At 37.3% G+C, this 27,170-nt stretch overlaps 1 protein-coding gene across 1 annotated transcript in view; it reads right to left on the bottom strand.

The window, feature by feature from the left end:
* PTPRM (protein tyrosine phosphatase receptor type M) overlaps window positions 1–27,170 on the bottom strand; it is a gene marked incomplete at both ends in the record, with an annotated part of 447,044 nt that overhangs the window by 140,070 nt on the left and 279,804 nt on the right. Inside the window, 2 exons of the mRNA XM_079533291.1 lie at window positions 8,106–8,238; window positions 25,130–25,204. Coding sequence (XP_079389417.1) covers window positions 8,106–8,238; window positions 25,130–25,204 — 208 coding nt within the window. The remainder of the gene's footprint in view (window positions 1–8,105; window positions 8,239–25,129; window positions 25,205–27,170) is intronic.

Raw genomic sequence — 27,170 nt, 5'->3', positions numbered from 1 at the left:
CAGAAAGTGTATCTCTGATGTCAAAGAAGTTACTTACAGGTAGTAAGTGTAGGAGTGATAGCTTCTTCTGCCATGATGGTGGAAGGATTAGGCAGTGGTGGAAAAGATGAAATGGAAGGAAAGAAAAGCCAAATATTAATGTATGAAAAATCAAGATGAAACTGAGACCAGAACTGATGACACAAATGGAAGGTAGCAAGAATGCTTATCTGGGCATATCATGCACCATGTCTGGAACAGATAGATGACATATAAATCTCCATAAAACTTTAAGCAATGCAATACACAATGCATCTCCAACTGTTAAATCAGACCACTTCACTGCACATCTGAGTAACATTAGACATTTAACGTATACTTATCTCCACATATAATACAAACTGACAAATGAAGTAATAAAATGCCTTCAATTTAGATGCCAACTGTATTAAAAATAGGTATACACAAACTCTGAATATTAGAGTTTTAACCACAAGGAATTCCAGAGTATGTATTATAGAGGTTCCCTTTCAGTCATAATACAATAGAATATTTAGATACCCTGTCTTTTACTTAAAGAAATCAGTTTTGCCATTGACAGGACCAGGACTTGCTTCCACAGAGGAAAATCAATAGTGACAAATAGCTTTCAGCTTTTTTAATAACTAATTAAATCCTGAAGAAAAACTTACTTTGGAGGTGCTTTCTGTCTACAGCTATATCCATAATTGTTATTTCAACTGCCTTTAAGTTACTTCACAGTAAGTGAAAATTTCCCACTATCATACAAGTAGAAAGACTATATTTTTACTGGCTGAAATTTTATTGGTATTTCCCCACATGACAAAGGGAACAACAAGACGTGAACCTGTATCTCTGTTATTTCAGTCTATGTGAGTGTCACAAAGATTTGGAGACCTGGCACCACCATCCTAAGAAACAGGCATCCCTCCAGTCTTTCCTGCGTTACCTCTTACATAGAGAGACTCTCCACCCAGACATGCACTGCAGAAGCACAAAGTATACCTGCCCTCCAGCTATACTTTTCTGCTTTACATCTCTCTCTCCCTCAGTTACAAGTCTCCTGCAAGTAGGACTGCAACTCTCCAAAAGGGCTAAGATCCTACCCAAATGAATTCCATATATTGACTGTAATTAAAAAGAGGCTTGAGATCTTACAACATTTCAGAGCTTAATGTCAAATAGCATTCACACGTTGGCAAGATAAAAGACTGAAATGAACCATGTAGGCATTTGTAATTTTTAAGCACATACATACAGCCTTTGACTACAGAGGGAAACATGTAAACAGGCCTTGCAAAGGCCTATAACTAATGTTAACTTGCCTCTAGCTACATGCTTCAGGCATCCCTTTGAAAACTAGGCTTTCATCAAATTTTCTCTCTCATCTTCCTTGTGTGAAGATGCCGTTAGAAATGTTTCCCAGTTTTTATTCCCATTTTTCTGATGAAACTTTATTGTTCAAAAACAAGAGGCTAGATAGTGAATATTTAATCACATGGCAACCTGCAAAAGTGTACACCTGTTAAAGATGAGATTTAAAAGATACCTAAGAACAAAGTAAAGAAAAAGCTATAGAAACATCTGTACTGTTCTTCCACCAGCACATACTCCATTGCCTTCGGTAACGGGCACAGAATCAGGTCCTACCAAAGCAGCCCAAGCTACTTGTTCTATTAGCAAGGTGTTGCTTTCATATCTTGATCATTTGTAATTATACCCCCCCACCCTTCTTTTCAGAATTACTCATTCTCTTGCTCTCATTTAGAATCTCATGACATTGCCAACACTATTTCTTGCCATATGTTGCAATTGCAGAGATTTAGTGTAATTAGTACAAATGTTCTCATACTTCTAAAAGATGTATAATAATTTGAGAAACAACAATAAATACAATTAATCAGAGAAGCACTGCTGGTACTTACAGGCAAAATTCTGCCAAATATGTTACAGAGATGAATCAAGCTGTGTGAAAAAAATATTGAAAATCCAGGAGCTTAAATATGTATGAAAGTGTCCCATTAAGAAGATGAGAAAAATTAAAAGTTTCAAGCTCCAGTCATTTTTAGATTGTTACTATCGTGAGATTTTCCATATGAAAACTCTGGACAAACAGCATTGTTTTTAATTCTCAAGACTAATACAAGAATAATAGGTAATGAGAAAAGAGTAAACAAAAAACAAGGAAATACAGACAATACCTGCAGGAAAAATAATTTAGTTTTACAAAGCTTTAGATTCACAAATTCTCAGGTCACATGTAAGAGCACTATTCCTAACTGAACAGATTTAGCATTTTAAAGAAATTTTGAAGAGTTCCATTTTACGTCCTACATAACGTATACAAATGTATCTTCCCCATATGTAGGAAAAGTGCAGAAAAGTTTCTTTCTGTAGAAGAACACAACCCAAATAATTTGGCCAATGCTGGCTAAACTCTCCTCTGCTCAAGGAACCAATAATGTTTAAGCCACTTTCCACCAAAATGGTTATTTCACGTCAATAGGCCGCTCCTATGTACAGTGAAAAAAATAAGCTCTTTCCCATCGTTCGGAACAGATAACATAACTACACTTCATAAATATTATGAATACAGTAAGGCCTTACTATAAAATGTTATGAAAATAATGCAGCAGGTTGAAGAAGGATTGTCCTACTATATGAAGAAGCTTCTGGAACAGTGTAATTTCCACACTGATTTCTTTCATTATCTCTTTTTTGTAGCTGGCCTTAAGGGAAAAAAAAGAACACAGGAGGGCACTTGAAGAAAACTGGAGTTTTCCTTCATTTCTATTATCTCTGATTTCCAATTTCTGCCTGAAATTGTTGGCAAAGGTGTACAGCTGAACAGCCTGATTTACTACCAGGGAATTAAACCAATGCATTCCCTGCCCAGCTCCACGGCATACAAAAGCATTCCTTACCCACTGCCAAGAACCAGAGACTGCTTTAAACAAATGCCACAATTACACACATTGGAAGCTACTGGAAGGCTCAGACAGAGACACTGGGAAAGTAAAGACGAGTACAAGAAAATAACCGCTTCATGGAGAGAAACTGATCAGACAGATTCCATTCTACAACTGAAGCAAAAGCCAACATAAAATTTTAATAACTGCTTGCTTATTACAGTACCACTGCAGGAACAAGGAGCCCTAAAAAAGACCACCATCCCAAAGACATATTTCTAAGCAAACCCTGGAACAATAAATCTAACTTTTCAACCTCTATTTCCTTCTTTAAACTTAACTGAAATAGAATATAATAGAAAGTGTACCAAAAAAAAAAAAAAAAAAAAAAAAAAGAATAAAATAAGGTTCTGATTTTTCTAAGTCTTGATTTAATTGCCTCTGCTTTTACTAAGGCTACGGGAACAGTTCACTAATTTTCCATTGCTCTACTTTAAACTGACCAACAGGTAAACCTGCAGCATTTTTTATTTATTTATTTTTATAAATTGCCATGCAGGTATGTCAAAGATTAGTAGAGATCAAGGGCCTTGCCTGGAATTTTACATTCAGGATCAGATATAAAAATCCACTTTACTGCAAAGAAACATTCTGGTAACACATGTATTGGCTTCCATTGACTCTACATTAAATCACACATGAGAGATCTACAGCACAACTATGGGAAGATGAACGCCTCCCAGCTTCCCTTCACAGGGAGGAATAATCATATTGATATGACCATATTACTATCAGGAATAGCTTATAGACTACTAGTTTACTTTACACAACAGCTTTATGCAGGAAAGTGCTGGAATGAATAATGATAGATCAGAACAGATAAAGAGCTCCAAACAATCAAGTGGAGGGAAAACCAATGAAGCCCTGGCAGTCTTAACCCAACCCAGGTGACTAAAGTAAACCAAATTTGTGTGCTCATCAAAGAGTGAGCCTGTTAGTGTCCTGGCTGTTCTACCCTCAACAGTGACTCCACATCATGCTGAATAGTTAGGTTGCCCAATCTCTCTGCCATCCAGTTTACAATATAGCTACTTCAGAAGACCATTATATAATGCAATAAATAATGATGACTAACGAGTAGTAGTGTTTGTATAACTTTTCTACATACAGCCATACTACAGGAACAATATGTAAAGTATATCTGTGTTGCATTCAAAATTTTGCTTTAAGCATTGGGCTGGACTTTTAACTACTGAATTAACGCCTGTCATGGTTTTATGTTTTTTGGTTTTCAGTATTCCGCACCATAACGTCACGTAGTGCACTGGGAGTTAAAGTGTTAATGCTCCAATTCCAGGTACCTATCCCTATACATTACGGAAGTTATGGGATCTGGCCCTACCGGGTGGGGCACTCTCTCTTACTGCCTTGCAATGGCTGCTGGAGGGTGCTTTCCTAGCCGTTCCAAGCTTTTCAGGTTTGACTTGGTCTTAGGAACTGTCTCTCTCTCCTATCTTAGATTTATTAGTTTCAATTTCAATTAGATTGTATTATATTATGTTATCTTGCATTCCGATATCATAGTTAGTAAAATAAGTTTTCTTCTATAGACCGTTGCAGTTATTTTTTCTTCCTTCCTTGAGCCCAGCTCCCATCTCCTTGACCCTTTTCCTTTTCTCTTCCCATTTTGTGGGGCTGGGGAGGAAGGGGGGGCAGAGACCTAGTGCCCCCCTGTCATGGGCATAGATTAATCTAGTTAAGTTTGTGACAATGCCAAAAGAAGTTGATTTGTTGCAAAAGCCAGTAGTGCTTGACACCAAACACAAAGACTGTCTGCTGGCTTAACTTAGGTGACTGGTAAAGGCCTACGGTGGGCAAAGACATGGTTACAACATGGTCCTATCATGACAAACTTTGATAAAGAGTCTGTCCCCTTCTTTCTTATAGCCCCCCTTTAGATAGTGAAAGGCCACCATCAGGTCTCCCCAGAGCCTTCTCCTCCCCAAGCTGAATAGCCCCAGCTCTCTCAGCCCATCTTCTCAGGGAGGTGTTCCGCCCCTTGGATCATTTTTGTGGCCTTCTTCTGGATGCAAGCCAAGAGGCTGACATGCCTTCATCTACATCAGGATGTAGTACTCTAGGTGAGGTTTTGCCAGTGCAGAGTAGAGGGGCTCCCACACTTTGTTTGATGCAGCCCAGGATACAGTTGGCTTTCTGGGCTGTCTTATGACCAGCTTGCCATCTCCCATATCCTTTTCAACAGGGCTGTGCTCTATCCTTTTGTTGCCCAGTTAGTAGTGATAATAGAGATTATCATGACTCAAGTGCAAGATGTTGCACTTGGCTTTGCTGAACTTAATGAGGTTCTCCTGGGCGCACTGCTTGATCCTGTGTAGGTCTCTGGATGGTATCCCATCCCTGAAGTGCATCTACAAGGGCTCATTTCAGTGAAAGGATGAATAACAGAAAGCACATTCTTTGGGATGTGCCCTGGGATAATGGAATGTGATAATGCTGCAGCCAATTGCAACCACAGCAAGTTCCTGAGCATGTAGATTTGGCACAGTAAATCTTAGCACTGTAGCCCTAAGAGTCTGCTCATAACAATGCAGTAAGGAAAGTGGTTCTCAGAGGAAAGATTGAGGTGCTAGTTGCTATTTTACTTTCTGATCAGTTCTTCACTCCAGTAAGGCTCCTGATAAAGTATATGAAATAAAATGACAAACTGCAGTAGTCAAATGATATGCGACATTGAAAAGACTGTTTCATGAAGTAGCACCTAAAGAATCATAAAACTGCAAAAACAATGCAGGTACAATAAGCCTTTGGGATGATTTATACACTTTCTTTAAATGCATAATGTATACACAGTAACTGAACCAAGGTGAAACCATAGGGACTTTCAGTAGCATACTGAATTAATGTACCAATAACAATCTATTGAATAATTGGTCCATTTTTTTTGTTTAAATTGTGAGCATAAATGTATTCGAGACCTTCTATTATACAGCACCTGTTTTAGAGGTCTGGGACACAATATACCCATCTCCTGATACTCTCATTATAGCCTAGTCACATACTGTTACACAGATGAACCATTCTTACTTATTAATATTCACCTCAACTCATTTTACAGTTTGTTTCATTCAAGGCTACAGCATGGTTCTGGGACACGTTAAATTTAATATCATATGCAATGGAGTTCTGCACATTTGGTAACAAGAGTTCCTGGACTTGTACTTTCAATAGTTTCATCTCTCCACAAGCAGATTTATTTCAAACCCTGAAGAGGCTCACATAATGCACTTTCTTCCTAACAACAGAATTATTATGAGTTAATTACTGCAATGTGATGGACAGAAGGAAACAGGCACCCTTCTGCATTAATATTCAAGCACTTAAGATTCAAACCTTCCCACCTCTAACAATTATATTATCATATATATATTAACAATATTATCAAAGAGCTCTACCCTAGAGAGTGAAGCAAGAGCCAGTAGAGCATTCATTCAGCCACAGACCCTGACAATCCATTTGGATCATTTTGCAATTCTAACCCTTTGAGACAAAGAAGATCTGGTGCCTTGCGTTTGAATATATTCTAACTTTGATGCAGATGCTTAAGGATATTCAGAAGGGGAAGAGAGAATGATGAATGCTGGTCAGGAATTACATGAAGGACTGGCCAGACAATGCAAGAAGCCTTCTTCACTGCATGCCAAGTGCTGCCTCTAGCCCGAGGAAGAATTTCAGGAGTTTAACTGTTAAAATGGAAGGTATGAATGATGCAATGAATCAGAATTGGGAAGAAAAAAATATTGAGGAAAAAAAAAAAAATCAGAACAGATTTCAACTCTGCTGCACTGCGCTTTGTTGAGATTTGGTTACACAGCCTATTTTGCCCCGGCCAGACTTACTCTAGGTCTTAAGCCTTTGTCTCTTCTGCCTAGCAACTTTTGACAACTTTCCCCATCCCTTATTGTGAGGTAGCCCTCTGCCCCAGCCACAGCTCACTTTTCTGTCCTACCTTATGGACCCATTTCTGTCTTCAAGGGAAGTTGAATAGAAGCTGCTTGTGTAGCCTGCCCTGAGGCACTGCCAAGCAGCTGCCTCCCTCCCTGTGCCACCTCCTCTGTTCACATTCTCAAAGAATTTCAGGCAGCTGAGGGGTTTGGACTACCTCAGATCTGCCAAACTAGTTATCATACAACTAAGTCACACTCCTGGAATGAGCAGAATCAGGCCAAGACTGCTTGCAAAAGAAGAAAAGGGGAGGGTGATAATACCAGATGGATGGCAAGGAGGAGAGGGGTAGTGGGACAGTAGGATGACTATGAGAGATATGTATGGACAATTAGTGACTCAGCCCCTCTGCACAGCTCATCCTCAACTCCACCTCTACCGCTGGAAACCTCATATCCTCATAACCTCAACATATAACCGAAAGCCTTGACCTTGTCTGCTAATGAATTTCACCCAATCTTGACTTCTATCATCGCAAGGATTTTTTTCTTACGTATGCCACCTCCCTTGCTGCAAGATACTTTATACTTTTTTTTTTCCCCCCTTTTACAATGTTGAAAACAATGAGCAGACTTAAAAACCTTACATCTCTAATGTTACAGCAGTTTTCATATGATCTCAAATCAGAACAATCTCAATACATGTCTGCATTGAGCCAACATTTGGAAACATTCAGCACCATCACATTATCATTTGTTTTCAGGGAATGAAGTTTATGCCGAGCAATACAGACCCTATTCTTAGCACAAATTACCTTAGCTCTAGCTCCTGACTGAGGCTTTCTTTTATGTTCAAGAATGAAATTATATCCAACTTTGAGCTGATCTGCTGGATAGAGTGGAAACTCACCCTTTCAGGATAGAGATCCTGTTCTATTATTAGAGTCCATCATGCAGTACTAATGCATGAAGTGATAGAATCATTAACCTTGAGTTGTTTTTTTCTTCTATAACAAAGTCACAAATATTAATTCATAGAAAATGCTGTAGAAAGATGCTGTTGTTTTTATAAAATCTCAACAAAGCTTCTAGGGATACGAAGGAGCACTGTTTCCTAAATTGTGACAAAGGACATGAAAGTGGCTGGAAATTTATGCCAATATCAGATTGAGAACTGTTGTAGGAGATGCTGTGATATGAACGTGTACATAAAAAATATCTACTAATCACTCACCTTTTCTTCATTACCAGCACAACCCCCAGAAATATAATGACGAACAGCAAGATGCCTGCAATGACTCCAGCAATTTTAACAGTATGGTCGGTCTGCTTCTCAGGCTCTGGGTCTGGTTTTCGAGTAGCAGCCCCTATGGAATAAGTAAAAGGAGAAGGAAAAAGAATAAGGACGTTACTCTTGCCATTTCTATACACTTATTGATGCCATTAATCCTAACCAGAGCCAACAGATACTAATTTGTGATCTTTCTAGAAGATAAATCCTGCTTTCATATGCATTGACAGGAATATAATATAATTTTTCATATTGTTTCCTGAATTGTCAGACCACAACACAGGTAGGATATCACAGTCAGTCCTGACCCTCTTGTAAGAACCTTTTCACAGTCTTACAAATTCCTATATTTTTATTATCTCTTCTGGCTCCCCTTTCTTTCTGCCATTTAGAAACTTACAACACAATAACTATCCTAAGCCTTTATCCAAATTTGATTTGCTGGAACATTTTCCTCAATTATTTTTCATAAATGAAGCTGTAATTCCATAATATATTAGCTTAAACACCTGGAAAAGTGAGATAAGCTCATTTACTATGCATTTTACCCACAATTGTTTTTTTACACAATAGACTTTTTTTTTGCCTTTGGAAATCTAAATCTAGGTCACATCTGGTAGGCAAAAAGACTCCTAAACAATTTATTCACAAAGTGGGAAGCAGCTGATGATCACACCACTGGCACCCACATTTAATATCTGTTTAAATGAGATAACCAGTGCCTTACAGCATCTACTGTCTTAGCTCTTTCAGCTTCTCCATTTAAAAAAAAAATAACATCGTTTGTACTGTTTACTGTATAATGTGATGGAACGTCAAATCCATGTCTGATGAAATATCCATTTCCTCTACTAAATGAGTTCAGGATGAAAAAAAATGTTAAGGAAGCAACATTCAATTCACTGAACTGAATTTTTTTTTTTTAATGGACTTCATTTTTATTTTTTTTTATTTTTTAAATCAAAATGTGACAGTATTCATCATTTGAGGCACCCTGCCATAACATGGACACGGAGATTTATGCACCACTCTCCTACTATAGCTCATCCTGGGAAGGGGAAAGGCAGAACAAAGTCTAACTTAAGTGTAGTATTTTCAGACCATGTTCTTATCTCACTGCCCAGGTTCCACAAAGGTTTAGAAAGCATCAAATGTATTTTATTTGATTCTGCATTTCCTCTCTTTTTTTTTTTTTTTTTTTTTTTTTTTTTTTTTTTTTTTTTTTGAAAGAAAGCAAGTCAGTGATCAAATTCAGAAAATTTTTGCATATAGAATTACAATGACAAGTTTCTCATGTTCTCACTCACAAGCAGGATGTTCCAGGATGGTTGTTCTGATTGCCTGCAGTTACATTCACAGCCTATTTCTTCCAAATTCCACTAGGAATGTGTGGAAAACCTGGCAATTGTTATTGGTGTCATAAAATGGGTCCTAACACATAATCAAAATATATCTAGAGCTAACTGTGAGTACCAGGTTTTTTTGAAGTAATCAGGCCATGGTTCTTTGTGTGGATGGTAACTCAGAGAAAGGTGATCTGCTACATATCTGTGTCCATTCCCAACAGAGTATTAGTTCTATAGCAATGAATTGCAATTCTCTATTAATAAAATTCTTACTCTAAATGTGCAGTCATAACAGAATCTATCCCTATATTTTCTTCTGTGCATATGCATGAAGTTCTGTCATAAACAGTTCTATTTTTAACTTCCTTATGTCATAGATAAATGATTTTAAAATCTATACTGCTCAGAAGTGTACAAGATATTTAGAAAACACCCAGTGTATCATCTTGCAAAAGGCAGCTGTTGAATTGGATTTGACAAAGAGGAAGCAGTGAATCAAGCAGTATGTTGCAAACAGCAGGAGATGAGAAGGACGTTGCAGTGCTCTTTTAAACCAAAGACCCAAATGAAGAATGCAAAGACAACAAGAAGCAACACCATTTCAGGTATAACTTCTAAGACTGGTTCCTTCCAATGTCTCTTCATCATCACCTACTTCAAGCTACTTCACCCTACTGGACCACTTAGAGTAACACCTTCTTAAAATTTGCCCTGTGGTTTCTTTCCATTAAGGATTTCAATGTGACTTTTGGGAAGCTCAATATTAAAGGTATTGAAGACATCCTTGCACCATTTTAACATACAACTCAACTACCCTATCCATTTTATCTCATTGTCCTGTCTCTGACACAGGATCCTCATTTCATTGGAACTACCTACAGATGCACAGTGCAGAGATAGTACCAGTCGTACTGAGAATACAAATGTTTTCCTTGTATCTCGGAGCACAACTTTCATGAAATGCCTTCAGTGACAAAACATTACCCTCTGGGTAATGCGTTACAAGCTGCAGAATCCACCTCTAACACAAACTCTCAAAACAAATTGTAGACAAGGAGAAATACAAAGTCTAACATTAGGACACTGAAGCTCCCATACTATATCATACAGTGGCTACCCAATTGAGTAATCATCAGAAATTTTCTAAGAAAATTACATATAGTGCCACTCTGAGGAAGAAACCAGAATTGTTTATCACCATGATGGACTCAGCCTGACTCACACGAAGGACTGTCTTAACCTGGAAGTATGTTGTGTCACATCCCTTTTAAAAAAACCTAAAATTAACCATTATTAAAAAAAAAAAAAAAAAGATACTGGTATTAACTTAGTTCTCATTTGGTCTCATCGAGCATCTCATTCATTCACTGAATGTTCTTAGGGCCAGCTGATCTGACAATCCACTTGGGTGAAAGAACCAAATTTGCCACTTTCCACTTTGCTTGAACACCTCTTTCTAAAAAGAATATTAGAAATTCTGGATCAACATTTTCTCCATTTTTATTTAAACTGTTTATTCCTTTAGTGTACCTCAGTTTTTCTTAAAACCTTAAAAATTAAAAAATTGATTCTATTGCATTCCACCCCATACTTCAGCCCCTTTAGCATAGTCTGGTTTTACTTTGACAGCAGGCAGACACTGAAGAGCTTGCATCTGCAGCAGTGAAATCTGCATCCATTTCTTCAGTGCAGCTATCAATTTTGAAACCTCCATGAATGAAAAACTCTTCAAATTTACCTCCAATGAACACTATCAGGACTGAAGTTCAAGATGATACTGCCTCTTTATTCAGTTTGGTTTTGTTCTTCATTAATCCACATCACCTAGCATCATGATCACGAGCTGCTGCCTCAACTCTGACTCTGCCAGCTATTTAATAGACACATACAGCACATAGTGTTAAACCCACAAGTACACTATTATAAAAGTTTCATTTTACTTTTCTTTGGTTCCTGTTTAATAGGTAGATCTTGGTCTAGAGTTACAATTCATCTCTCATCTTGTAATTACATAACTGACTTCTAATCTGTAGGCACATCACAATTTGCACTGGCATTACAGAGAGGAAGGCAAACAATGTGTAAGGGGATGCAAGTCACCAGAGGCAGTAGTTCTGAAATTAATTTTACTGCTTGACAGACTGTAATGGCAATTTATGCTTTTAGTTTTGTTTGCATGTTTCCAAAAGAAACTTAGAAAGTCTTACTGCAAGTTTAAAAAACGGTCACATGTTTTTTCTTTACTGTACCACCATTCTAAAAAACATGACAAAATGTAACCTTTTTTTACAGTAATAGTATTAAATATACACTATATCATGATATTATAGCTGTCTCAAATAATTTGTCTGATGCAGCCATTTTAAAATCCCTTGCTTAAGCTAGAGAATTTGAAAATGTATACCAACAAGACCAATGGACTCCTACATCTCCAGCAGAGTATCTGTCTTAAATCATAGAATGGCTTGGGCTGGAAGAGACCTCAAAACCCACTCAGTCCCATCCTGTGCCATGGGCAGGGCTGTCCCTCAGCAGTTCAGTTGCCCGGGGCCCCATTCAACCTGGCCTTGAGCACCTCCAGGGATGGGGCACCGCAGCTTCTCTGGGCAGCTGTGCCATGGCCTCACCACCCTCTGAGTAAACAATTCCTAACATTTAATCTAAATCTCTCCTTTTCTAGCTTAAAGCCATTTTCCCTTTTGTCCTATCACTGTCCATCCATGTAAAAAGTTAGTTCCTCTCTTGCTACAAGATTCCTTCAAGTACTGAAAGGCTGCAACAAGGTCTTCCTGGAGCCTTCTCTTCTCTAAGCAGAGGCAACACTACTCCCTCAGCCTTTCTTCATCAGAAGATGTGCTACAGCCCTTTGGTCTGCTTGTTGCCAACATCTGAGCTAAGCCCACTGTTTTTTCCTCACAACGCTAGACCAAATGATGTGATAGCTTTTTGTTTGCCTGACTTTTAAGTTTCTGGTTCTACCATTGTACACAGCAGCCTGACTTTAAACCTTGCACAGTAACCTCACTTCAAGTTGGAACAATCGGGATAAATATATCCTGACCACACATACTGTGGTGTCCCTCTGGAGAGGCAATAGGTCAGTAAAAAGCAGCAAGTGCAGGACAGCTCAAGGGAGCTTCCTAGGAAATGAAAGGACAAGGAAATGTTTCCTAACAGTTTACAAAGGATCAAGATGCTGACCTCAGAAAGTCCTTAATTGATGAGAGCAAACTCTCTGCCAGAAGCGAAAAAATTGAGAAACACTTATAGATAAGCCCCATGATGTCACAATATAGAGCAAAGTACTTCCACAGGCTTCCTGCAGTGAATAAAAGAAAGACAGAAACATTGTTTGGTTCAAAACCCTTAGATATCTACCCTTAGTTAATCTGAAGAGTTTCCAACTTTCTTTTTCCTTATTTCTTCCCCATTCTTTGTGGCCTTCAGTTCAGTAGCATTTAAGATGTGAAACTTCATTTTTTCCCTTAACTCACAAATAATTGCCCTTCAACTGTCTGACTTAAGACTTGCCCTCACGATGCCCCTTTTGTTCGGTATCTTGCAAGACCCAGTGATTACATTTTTAAGTAATGCCACAGAATACCTACTTATTTTTGACTCCCAGACCTATCTCACCAGTATTTTCTTTATATTGGAATCTCCTTTTCTGCAGTTTAGTGCTGAAAGAAATACTTTTTGGTGTCTTACCAAATCTTCCTCTGATTGAGAAGTGAACTATATTCCTGTCATTGGTATCTAACATCTACTGTAAGATGAATTCTTGAGTTTCTTCCTTTGGTGGAATTTCTACTTCTCTACCAAGATTAAGTAAAAAAAAAATAAAATTATTTCTTAGAAAAAATTCTCATTCACACTTAAGATACATAGCTCTAGTATTAGTATTTTAGTATTTCATTTATTTTTGCTTCTGGGCCAACAGTTCTGCTGTTTCCTTGAGCAGAAACTTCCCTTTTCTTTTTCACTCAGAAGGCACAAGTATCATGTTATTAACCTAACCAAACCCTTAACAATAGTCTCCTGAAGGTCATTTATGGATAGAAAAGTTTAAGCAGAACTACTACTCATTAAAATGGAAGCTAAGACTATTCACTAACAGAACTAGCCAAGCCAAATATCCTTTTAACTCTCATGTAAACTTTCCCTTGTTTTTCAGAATGAAAATTTTGTTCTGTAGCATAAAAGACCTCTATCAAACATAACTCCTTCTCTTTCTCTCTTTGTATATTAAGAAGTATTTAGACTTGTTTTTCAATGTTTATTAGTCCCTTCTAAAAGCTATACTTAGAAGTAGCTGACTGACTGCCCACTTCCGTACAGAAAAGAACAACCATTAAAAGAACCCTCGCTCAATAGTCTAGGAGGTGCTAACTTTGTTTACAAACAAAGGAATAAAATAAAAGCAATCACTGCCAAAACAAGCTACAGATTGTTTTGTCTAAAGCAATCTTAAAAATTCCAGACATTTCTTCTATTTGAGTAACAAACAACTCCTTTCTCTAACTAATTAGACTGGGCTTGCACCTAAGGCTCACCACAGCGGCTGCCCATTTTACTTTCTGCTTGCAGCTCCTCAGTAGGTTCTTGCTTGATATATCACTTGCAAGCCTTTCCACCTGAATTTAATGTATAGGCTTCCCAGTGGCTGACATAATGGTTAACTTTAAAAGGCTTTAAAGTAAGGATACAGTTAGTCCAGGTTGTCCCAGTCTCCACTGAAACTTGAGACTAGCTCACTGTGTTAGTATGGAGCCTATTCTTTCCAGATCTTTTGATCTCTGCTACACAAAAACTGGGAACTGCCAAATGCACTCTGTTCTCTCTAGAACAAAGTAAACGATCACACCTACAAGACTTCAGATTCTTTAAGGCATGCAATCAAATTATTATGCACGCAGCGTGATTCAACGCTTATTTCAGCACCTACCTTCATATTATTTCACAAAGTGGGTCAGGAAGATGAAATATAATACCTCTGTGTAACAGATAAACTTGTCATTAGGTGGCCAAGATGATGCAAAATATTCCATGGAATAATGGAAGCACAGAAGTGCGATGCTTCCTGAAAACATCCATCACTACAGTCCTATGGTTCTTGTCACCAGAGATCAGAGAACTTGGCTCTAGAGACTCTGCCCATACTTTCCACAATCTACAAAAATTACAGGAGCAAATACAAAAAGAAAAAAATACTTACTACTCTCTATTTGTTATACAATAGTAGGACAGAAGAAGCTCTAAACTGAACTGGAAGTCTGGCTGTTCTAAGAACAGTGTAAGCACAAGCTAAGCAATCCTTTTCACCAAAAGCATACTGTGTTTAGCCAAGACAGGCTGTAATAGCTAGCTGAAGGTGGAAGAGGGAGGTAAATACTCATAAAGAAATGTAAGGAATACTCCTGCTCTTTCAACCAGCATTCATTATTTTCAGTTAATTTAATAGTAGAAAGAGATATTTAAGAGTAATATTTTTTAAAAATTATGTCAGTTACAGTGTTCCAAGGAAGGAAGGAACATAACTGTTCTAGACCTAAAGGTAGGGACAGCAGATGAAGAGATACCAAAAGTAAAGGACTGGGACAAAACACAACGTGACAAGTACACAAATAGGTCTGTGCTACTGGTATGAAAAATTGTGCTCCAGAGGTGTAGGTCCTTCTTATAAATATTAAACAACTGATATCAATTCTAATCCTTTGCCAAAAACTGCAAAATACACCCAAGATGGGTCAGAGATGGAAAATGTCCAGTTTACCCCAGAAGAATTTCCTCTCTATTTCCACCCTGCTATCTCCCCCATGACTGCAGACAATGGTACACTTATTCTTAAGTCTACAGCAGCATTATCAGTTCTATGAAAAGATAAGCCAGTCTAACATGCTTTTGATTTGAATTTCAAGTTCTTTTCAGATGCCAGGCTTTGGAACTATTTTGGAGAAGATCCAAAACATACGCATTTCTAGATGAAATCAATTACCACCCTGGCTAGTGTGTTTATACTGTAAGTGACTGGCATTCAGTCCTCATCTGCTAGCCAGCATGTATTTTGCTAATGAAAGTCTTTGTTTCATTGCCCTGGTAGAACTCCAGCTAAAGGAGAAAGTTCTCTCTCTCCCCTTCACCATTGAAAGTTTTCCAATTGGTGGCCCTACTTCTCGTTTAAAACCGCTCTGATTTTTGCCCATATGATGGAAGTTATGAGGTGCTGTTGGGCAGACTATATTTGTAACAGAAGGTGGTTTTGATTAGTAGTTTTTTTCCAGTATTCTCTCTCTATGCCTTGAATATATTAGTTTTGTAAATGCCTTCAAGTAAGATCTACTTTGCTTCTCTTTTTACAGTATTTCCTCCCTTTGTTTTCCCTGGCTTCTTCTGGAAATGCTTATGCATAAACTGCTTTATCCATGGGGCAAGGATTATGTCTTTCTGTTTTGCTGAGCACTGTGGTGTGGAAATCAATCTATCACAATTTTCCCTTCTATGATACATTAGCTCTCACTGCATCTGTCTGCTTCAACGCCATGGCAAAAGGGAAAACAGCACTCAAAATATTGAAGAGTATTTTATCTGTAATTTATGATCATCAATACAACACATATTACTGTGCAGAGCTCTCCTTTTCCTAAAAATAATTTCTGCTCTTCCACAGGACAACCATACTGATTCAGAATATTGTTTATTTGGTGTTTTTTAAATGCAGAAAAAAAACCTGCCCTGTTAAAAGATTTATGCACAGAAGGGATATAAGGCTTCACTACATAATTATGAATTATTAATTTTGTTTGTAATATTGTGTACAAAAATGTAAATATAAGCAACAAAGAATTGCATGAGAAGAAATGAAAAGCACTGATGAATATGACTCATTTAACTGATTATTGAATGAACCCTGTTTCTCACTGGTGGGTGATTTGTGTTGGTGCATGTGAGCAAAAAGACTTCCTTTAAAAAAAAAAACAAAAACCATGTGTTTCTGGTTGTCAAGAATAACAACATTCTTTACAAGACATGCCTAAAACAAGCAAAGCTCCTTGCTTGACACACATCTTTTGCTCTCAGCACAATCATTTTTTATATGGAATTTCAAGCCAGGCTTTTTTGGATACTGGATTTTTCTGGAGTTTTTTTAAAAAGGGCTTGTAAGAAAATGAGCAAGCAAACCTTCACAAACTGCTCATTTCCTCCAGAAAACAAACCAAACTAAAACTTACTATAGTAACACTTTATCTTCCTTTTCTTTAAAAGAAAGAAAAAGGAAATAAAGTTCATCAAAAGCTTTGTCTGGTCACCAAAACCACTTGAAGTCCTTGCTCAAAAGCAAAGAAATTAGAAGTTCTTGCACTTTAATAGCATTTAGACTCAGAAATTAATAATCAGCATAAAACATATAGACACAGTTTATGATGTTCTTGGGAAAAAAAAGAATTTTCTAAGGAAAAATAAGCATTCTTTGCAATCTTAAAATTTTCACATGGCTCTACAGAGCATCCCATTGTATTTCATTAGGAAAATAAAGGGTTACATATTTATAAGTATTGATAATCTGTGGCCAGAGAAGCAGCCACAAAATGAGGTCAGGTGCGTGTACCACATATCTCCACATCAACGAGAGAGATCATGGTGAATTCAAATTATCCCTAAGGAAATGAAAGTAATCACTCCAGACTGATCCTGTCCAGACATAAAAAAATTTTCTGAGCACATCCATACCACTTTTTTAGTGGCACATATTCAAGCAGTGGATAATTCAACATCATCCTCATCATAACCACTTCAATTTCATCTATTGCCAAGGTGACCTCTGGGCGACATGTTTTCAACACCAGACCTACTCCAGAAACTATAGTAAAAGCATTAATAAATACCAGATGTCCTTGAAAGCTTGTCTCAACTATGATATACAAACAGGAAAGTTGTGGGACTTCAAACTTCAGACTCTGCAGTCTTCAGAAAAGGAAAATTATTCTGGACATACTTAAAGTGAAACTCAACTTCTGGAGCTCAATGGTATGGCAAACATAACTTTTATTTTCTATCCATGAATAGAAGGCATTACAAGCACCGTGGAATTGAATAACCTGGAGCCAAGGGTGAGGTACTGTCTTCTGATGTTTCCAATACTGAGGACTTTACTACAGGAACATAGACAAACTGCTCCAAGCAGAAAGTCAGCAAGCTGACATTCCTGATGATTTCCACTACTAGCTTCCTTCCCAACAGAATCCCTTACAAAAGTGCTCATCAGAAATCTTTCACACCAGTCACTCTCCCAAAATTTATTTATCATCACACACTAACTGCCTATTTGTAGGAGGATAGCACAAAATAGTATCTGAAGAACTTCAGATGAACCAAGACCAGAGTTCATCAACAAGAACATAAATAGACCAGGCTTCCTCTGAATGATCATCACTAATTCACATTTCATTTTTCATGTATTTCCTGTAGACTTTAACGGTTATAGAAAAACATCCAACTGTCACATTTGATTAAGAATGCCTTAAATAGTCATTTTTCTCTTCATTCCTTTTCATATCACTTTTAATTAGCAACACATTTAGTCATAAACAGAAGCTGTCTAATTCGATGGAAAACACAAAATATACCCTGCTTGCTTCAAAAAGGTTTCACATTTGGTTCTGACCAATGATGATTCACATTTTTTAGCTCTGTTTCCCCTGTGTTTCTGATGTTAACTCAAAAGATGAAAGCAGAGTTTTCTGTTTACACAAAAACTTCCCAGCTGTCAGCAATAACAGAAAATCAGATGAGCAGGACATGAAAGTTCAAAGTGCTGAAAAAAAATAAAGTCTTAAAAATGCACACAGAATTTGAATGTCTCTCCCAGAGCTCTAAAATCCTTTCCTCTTGCATCAAGCTTACATTACTGCAGAAAAGGATGTTTTCAACACAATGTCTGGAAAAGTAAGTGTTGAAATCCCATGAATAACTAGCCGCAGCTAGCACAGTGTTGAGATATTACATCAAGCAGACAAACATAGTTTAGGTATTTACTGAATCAGTTACTTCAAGGAATCTTAAGTGAGTGAGTTAGTGGAACATTATTTTGCCCCGAGTAGCATGTTCTGTTCTGCCTCCTTATAAAAGCTGACCTTATTCTTCTTACTACACTACCCTACTTAAACATAACACACTGCAATATCACTTTATTCATTAGCACAGATATGATCCATGTAATATTACATTGCACTTTTGTTAACTCTCCAGTGATACAAACATCAGATATTCAGAACTTGTGAACGACAGGTTATTTTACCCCAAACAAGGTCCTGCACTTTCTTTCAAATTAAAATTCAAATTGGTGAGCATTTCATGAATATAGTCAGTAACTACAGATGGGAAACACTGAAATTCACAGGGTTTTGGTTTTCTTTTTTTCAGTTACTAATTATATCTGAGTTTTTCCTCTCTTCCCTTGTCTCTCCTTAATTTTTCATTGTGGTACATGCAAAACCATTCTATTTGGATGTAAAAATTAGAGACTTTTTTTCTGTACTAAAATGAAATAGCATACCAAATCACACAGAGGCATAATATTAAAAAAAAATAAATTATTAATACCCGCTTTGTATTTTCTGCTTCTCTGTTGATTGTTGATGAACTGTTTTGGAACAAATGTAATACTGACCAGTGCTGCACAGATAGCACAGATTCCTTAGATTTGTCAAAAGTTTAATCCTGTCAATTTATTCACATAGTTATTTTTATTATTGATTTTTGTTTCCATTCTCCATAATGAGATTAAGGAAAGTGCTCCTTGCTCCAACCTCAAACAGCCTTAAAGATATTCTGATACGATGACACATCACTGAGCAAGTAGATTGTTTTTCATGCTAGGATGAATTGAACAGACTCTTTTTCAGCAGCTGAAGTTAAACCTTGTTTCAGTCTCTTCACTTAAGAGATGCTTGATGCTGATACTTGACATTATGCTCTTCTCTCAGCAATGGACTGGGACACTTACATTTCCTAGTCAGCTAGTTGTGTTCTTCAGGGATTTAACACAGATCCTGCCATGACTATTAACTCTGTGATACCCAGCTGTTTAACTCTACTGAATAAAAGACAAAACTCAAGTCTCTACAGTGCACAACCTATTTACGCTACTTAGTCCTACCTGAGGGATAACAAAGGATTACTACTTTCTTGTAGGTCAGGGGATTTACTCCAGCTGTTCCTGCCCTAGGTCTGTAACATCCAGGACCATGGGTACAGTGCCAGGGTAACTTATGAGTACAGATCTCCTTAGCAAGCCATAAGCATTTATGGCATGAGTCATAGGTAACTATGCATTGTAATATATATGTGTCTTACAACGCAATCATTCACCACTCACTGACCAAGGCAGTGCACAACGTGATGCCCCACCAGCACCACAAGAGCTCATCCTACCAACCAATGCCCTGCAACCCCCAAGCAGCAGCTGGGCCCTAGCCAACACCCCACACCTTTATGGCCTTCTGCGAGGTGCCATGTGGTGCAGAATGTCCCTCACTCTAGTTCAGGCACTGTCCTAACCCGAAGCAGTGACCAAACATCAGTTTGATATTAATGCTGTTTGGGCTGAAACCAGGATAAGATAACAACATCATCCTCAGCATAACTGTTTAGATTCAGCTTTTTTTCAGCTAGTCTAAGGAAACTGTACTTACATTTAAAATCTTAGGTGTTTTGGATGTACTCTTAAAACCAGAAAACCTGACATTTGACTAGGCAATAAAACAAACAAACAAACAAACAAACAAAAAAAAACAAAAAACAAAACACTAGTTCCCACGGCAGTCCTGTATCCTCTTAACATTTTCTTGTAACTATACCGTTTTATAGATGAAACTGTCATCGCAAAGATGACAAATCTAACACATAAAAGAACAAAAAAAGGGCAATAAATCACAAGTGACACTCCAGCCCACTGGAATGCACTCAGCCACTGCAGCAGAAAGTGGGAAGATTTCCACTTGCTTCACATTCTGCCCATTGGAGTGGGAGAAGCAAGATCTCTACGCAACTGGTAAAAGAAATGCTGGACGTACATATAATAACAAGCTTGGAGTTTTACATATGAGAGTCAGATCATTCTCACTTAGTCTTCTCCTTCATGCCATAATGGCACCATACTTCACACCAAAGAGCCTTTGGCTTTACACCATATAGGTGTTTGCTCTCCCTATGATAATTATGCACAGCTCCCACTGATACCAGTTACGTTCAGAAGAATCGATAAAAGAATAATATCCTAAAACTGTGGATTCAACCAGAAGAAATGCCTGCATATACCTTTGTTATTATAAACAACACTGCAGTGTCAAGTAGGAATTCATGGGTTATCCATTACTCAAAGCAGCACTTCGTGTTTCCACACATCAGAATACATCTAAGCCAATGCTACAAGGTACAGGATTGAGAAAAAGGAACATGATGTTTGTCCAGCCCATGCGGCTATATCTCAAATTACACCAGTTCTGTTAAACAAACTAGATAAGTAGAAAAAGAGTCCTTTTCAAATTCACACTTGTGTTTTTGTGCTAATAAATCATTTTTAGTAATGCTGAGGCTGAGAGTAATAAATCTGGAGTAAATCCTTTCACATAAAAAAAAAAATCCAATATTCGAGTTGAAGTTTTTCACTTTCATACTGGAATGGCTTGTAAGAGAATCCGACCAAGATGTTGATAAATGTTACGTATTGAACTTGATCTGAAGAGATCTGTATATTTTATTATACAGCTAACTTCATAAGGGAGGAGAAAGTCACTGGAACTATTTTTACGATTCTTTTTTAGCATGGATTTAAAATACGCTGCTTAAGGTCTGCAGGGTAAAATTCATATGAGCTTTAAGATAGTCACTATCATAAAAGAATACTTCTAATTCTTAAGTATCAGTCATTCTATAAGATTTCTGACATATCTTATTGTATCTGATCTGTACCAAGAATTTTATCTATGAAGAGTGTACAATACAGAATTCCCACTTCCACCTGCATGTGTAATTAACAATGGGTAGTAAAAAAGGGCATTCTTTGGAAATCAGCCTTAATAACATCTAGCAAACTGGTGGCTGTTCCACTAAATCAAAAATGGAAATACTTATATTTAAAGTTGCTCAGACATATTCCAACAATTAAGAAAATGCCTGAAAGAATGAACATCCTAATCACAACTCCAAGCATGGTATTTTATCAGAATGCAGACAGAACAGACGAGGGCCAAGTGAATACCAAATATGGCTAATTTAAGCCTATTACATGAAATGTCTCTTAAAAAATAGTGAAGCAAAATGCAGAAGCTTTCAGGATTTCTCAGAAACATAGATTTGTTATTCAACTTTAAAGTCAAGCTTATAGTCATCTTTCAAGTGGTAACTTTTTGAAAAATCCTATAAATGCTTTCAGATTGTACTGTAGAACTGTATTAGCTGTATTTGCTTGTGCAAATGGGGAGACTGCATCATGAGGACCATTACGCTTCATGTACACACAGTATTTTCTCTTGGCTAACAGATGATAAAAACTTTCCCACGATGCAAGCTCCAAGTGAGTACTGAAGCAAGGAATAGCTATAGAGATATTTAGGACAAATAGCAGATAATTCTATGGCTGCAAGTCACTTCTGTATGAAAATGAGGGAGAAAGGAAAGAAAGAGGAACTAATGCATTGTTTATAAACTTATTTATCAGTCAGTGCCAGGATGAGTTGATAACAGAGACTGTGCAAGTTGGCTGGAAAGCTGAACTGTATTATCACAGTTTGCTGAAGAGGAAGATCTCTTAAAAAAAAAAAAAAAAAAAAAAAAAAAAAAGTAACAATGTTCAGGAACACAGCCAAGATTTTAAATTTCTGTTATGCAAGAAGCATCAGCTTCCCACCAGAAAGAAAAAAGAAAATCCCAAACCTGTCCTCCCGACCACAAATCACATATCTCCTCAAATCCTAAAAGGGAAACATAACTTCTTGATTGCAAATGTGATTATTTTGATGTTCAGCAGAAAAGTAAGGAAAAGGCATTAAGTGGAAAATGCTTTGCAATGTTATTTAACTGCTACACCTGAAAGCCTTGTGGTAACTACGGCTAGCAACAGCCCTATGACTTCCACATAAAAAAAGCCCTTTTACATGTAGATCCTTTCTACTGCCTGGGAGAAGGAGGAGGGAGAACAAGCTCCATTCCCTTTTCTCTCATGCCTGCACCAGCTCCTATGAATCTCCTTTAAGAAAATCTTTGAGTTCCTCATGGGCACTGCATATACCATGACTGCCTTACTACCTTGAAGGTTCTTACACAGTCTGTCTTTAGAAAAGCTTACTGCTGTAAGAACAACCATGTGTGCAGGGCAAAAGGACTTACACTCCCTATTGCGGCAACTGAGAAGGAAGATGAAACTTCTTCCCTTTTCACCACATGGCCTTTATAAAATGAGAAGAGCTCGTGGAGAAAAAAAAAAGAAAAAAAAAAAAACAACAAAAAACAAATAAACAACAAAAAAAACAGGAATCATTTCAGAGACTTTCTAATACATTTCAAAGACAGCCACAAATGCCATTTGTAAATATAATTTAATACTTTGTCCACATATAACTAGTCTCTAATTATAAAGCTATAAGGCTGCATAAGCCTAGGCTGCAGCAAATGAGAACAAGCCCAAATGCAGCAGCCATGGATGTAGAAACAAAAGAAGAAAAACTGCTTACCTTTAGAATGCCTCAGTCAGGCAGGAATCTCCAGCAAGAGATACCCTTGCCTCCACTGCCAACCCTTGAATGAGGTCTGGGAAGGGGTGGGGATTCACCCCTTACAGATAATCAGATGAATGCAATGAGCTCCCCTGGGTTGGCCCTGCCTTCCTACCAGGTGCTCAATCACTAGCTCAGGCCATGAATCAGCATTTTTGCTACACTGGTATAGCACATGTATTTATTTAAGGAAAAAAAAGTAAGAAATTCACAGATCTGACAGACAATATGAATATCCAAGCTATGCACCACCAGGAGCAAAGTAACCAGTGCTTTGCCATATATTAGCTATGATACGTATTTGTTAGCTATATCTCTGATCTCTCATTGTTAACTACAGTAGATATTTCCGCCTTACAGAACAGATCAGTCCTCTGGAGGTCCCTGTAGCTACTCAGTTCTGCATTAAAACAAATTAAAAAAAGGAAAAAGAATGAGATGAAAAACATTTACTTCTCCATCTGGAAAAATATATATACTTATTTGAATCCTGAGATGAAGAAATAAATATTGCTGAAGTTCAAGAAATGCTGTTTGTCTATTCAAAGCCTTATTTGTACTTGCAAGTAAAACACAGAGCTATAAAAATGCATGTGGACAGTGCTACTGACAGATCACTAACAAGAACACACAAGTACTTCCTAGCATCATACATCCATTATTCTGGTTAGCTCCTATGTTATTACATAATACAAACTTACATGCAACAATTTTCTCCTGATTGACGCAATAACTTCAGCCTTATGTATTTAAGCTTTGTAATACAAAACACATATCACAGCATTAAAATCTATTTTAAACATGCCACTGATCCTCTTCTCTTCAGTTGAATTATTTACCTGTCTCTTGTTGACTGATGGAGAATCCAGTTGCTAAGGATCTAAACTCCCCTTGACCCTTAGGCACCCCAGCAGCAATATTTACGCATTACCCAAATAAGCCAGTGTTCCTGAAAAAGGAAGTAATTTTATCACCTGCTAAATTCTGATGGACTAGGTCTAACTTCCCCTCTTGCATTTTTCAAACTCACCTTAGGTTTTAGAAATTTGTTTAGTGCATTTTCTCACTATTTGAAAATACAAGGGTTTGCACTTTTTTTTTGCAACAAAATGAAGTTTCCTTGAGTTTGTAAGGATTTCGGTACGTTCTGAACTGGCCTTCAAGCCACACTCAGCCCAGTAATTGTCTCACTTCTGCACTGAGTTTTTATGACAATTAGATCTAGAAACCTTACAGCTCTGTTCATTTTCATATCTCACACCCTAGGTTATTTTAAGACTTGAATTCATATATGACATAACGAGGGAATCGGTTTTACTTCTTTTTAAATTTTATGCATTTTGAAATGTTGACAGAAAATCTGACCTTCCCAATACACCATGGGAAAATATAAAATGACAAACATTAATGAAAGGTCTTTGTTCTAATTTATACATGCAACTTGTGAACCTTAAATAAATGACAGATATACTAGTGTCTTGATCTAATAACAGAAAAAAAAAAAAAGCAAGTACATAGGTAGATATTTGTATTTAAACTATGACTGAATTTACACATGGAGTGAAGCTAGATCTCTTCACATTAGGCTTGAAAGAATATTCCATAGATTACACACATAATGGAAACATGCAGTAGAGTTGTACATACGGCCATGCGTGTGTGTGTTTTGGTGCCAAGCACACAATTTAATTTAATATAATGGAGCTGAAGAAAAACTTACAAACAAAAAGAAAGTTTTAACACAGAAAACTATTTACGAGCAGAGAATGAAGAAATCATCAGGGAAAAGGAGCCAAACAAAAGGAGACAAGAATGGGCATGATGACTTGTCTATACTTGAACTTCTGACCTGTTAGTTGGTCGTCGCCTGCAGCAGGGGCGATGCGAATGTATGGTGTTGTAAGCTGAGTCACGATTATCGCAGCTAAGGCAAAGGAAGATTTCCAGGTCAGCATGCATGAGGGAAAAAAAAGCCAGACTGAAGCTAGGCCAGCAAGAAGAATCTTGGTCAATAGTTTATTGTCTGAACTTCTTATAAACAAAAAAGAAAAGGTAAAAACAAAACCAACAAACAAACAAAAAAAAACCCAACAGCACAAGTTTCTTTTCATCTTCAGTTGTTAGTTTGGTTATTGTGAATAAATGAGTTTTTGTATATGACTTTCCAGAAGAGTACTCAAAGCACATTATTTACATAAAATGTGTTTGAGGAAACTGGAGACTGTTAGGCTCTGCTGGTTGCAGCACTGGGCTTTCTAAGTGAAAGGCTACCGCCTATCAGATTACTCTGGTCTTAACTTCCCTATGTAATTTGTACTCATTTCACATTTTATTATCTCATTTTATTATATTTTTCTATATTTCCTGTTAAGATAATTTTCACATAAATGCTCTTGAGCTACCTTAGATTCATTTTTATTGGGCCTACTTAGGTCTCTGCTCTGGAAACGCATACACTACCCATACACTTAACTTGCAACATTCAAAGAAAGACCACTGAGTTATCACCTTTGAGTTAGGTACGTCTGTAGCTGACTGAGGTCCAAGCTTTACATCACCTCATGTTCTGCCACTACAACAAGAAAAAGCTGAAAAACTCGGATTGTCTGTGTTCCAAGTGCCCTGATTTTTTTGTCAGAGCTGTTAACAGTCTGACTGTTACAGATAAGTATTAGCGTGCTCACAATAATAAGATCTTGTACTTCTTTATTTGCCATTATGATTGCCTCTAAGTGGTTAAGCACACTATGATACATATGTATTAAGGAATATAAAAAAAAATTAAAAGGTCAGATCCAACATGATGCAGCTGGAGAATGATGCAAAGCAAAAATATTGGAAAATTAAGGAGAAAATTATATGAAAGATCACTAATTTACACAGAACAGCCTGGGTGCTATTAGAAATGTGGCAACGAGTGAGGAAAATAGATCATCTACCATCTGCAGACAATTAAACTCAAAACTGCTGCTGCATAATATTTTGAAATATCCCTCTGCAACACTGAAACGCAGTGTTGATAGTAGCTGCTTGAGTACTGTTGCTATTCGATTTAAAATACTATAATATCCTTTTCTCTCTCATAATTAATGAAAGCCTTCCAATATCGCAGAATTTGAACAATAACGTCTGCCTCTTGAGAACTGGAATCCTAGGAGATAGCCAAGATGTCTCTATCCAGACAGAGTTGTAAGACATATCAGGAAATATAGTCTTAATATAAATCACAAAACACCATAAAGTTGATAGCAATAAACTTGGAAGAGTTCTGGAATGTTTTCAAGTTCGTCTGCTGAGATTTCACAACCATTTAGCTTGAAGAAAGAGTACATATATGAAAGCCATATCTCAAACAAAATACGACAACCTTTATTACCACTGGTATGAAAATTTCTTCCCAATTTTTGTTTGTTTGTTTGTTTAATTATCTTGTCAAAGGTAATGGGAGTGGAAACCCTGCAGTCTCCACATTTGTATATACACCAAATAGTAACAGAGGTCCTAGAAAGCTTTCTCTACAGACAACTAAGAACAGAAGATTCTACATCACAGGAATACGCTATCTGATCCTTCTCCAAGCACAGTCAGTGGCAAAGGTTCTCTCTGACTTCAGCAGAAGCTGGAGGAGAACAAAATCCAGTATTCTGATCCTAAATTACAATTGCTGGAATCAAGATTTTTATATGATCTCAAAAAAGGTGGTGGTGATGGGGGAAATGTAGACATGTGGGCTGCGAATGGGACAGGACAATTCTCCGTCTTGTATCAGTGCGTGACTCAGTGCGTCCAGGTGTGGTGACTTCTGACCTACAGAAAGTAAGAAGTCTGCTTTTCTCCTTACCTCTACTGAACCTAAACAGGAAAAAAATATTTGTACAGATATCTATAAT

The sequence above is a fragment of the Tetrao urogallus genome (assembly GCF_951394365.1).
Source record: "Tetrao urogallus genome assembly, chromosome: 3".
Lineage (NCBI taxonomy): Eukaryota > Metazoa > Chordata > Aves > Galliformes > Phasianidae > Tetrao > Tetrao urogallus.
Note: the sequence above shows the minus strand (reverse complement) of the source record. Positions and strands in the feature narration are given on the sequence as shown.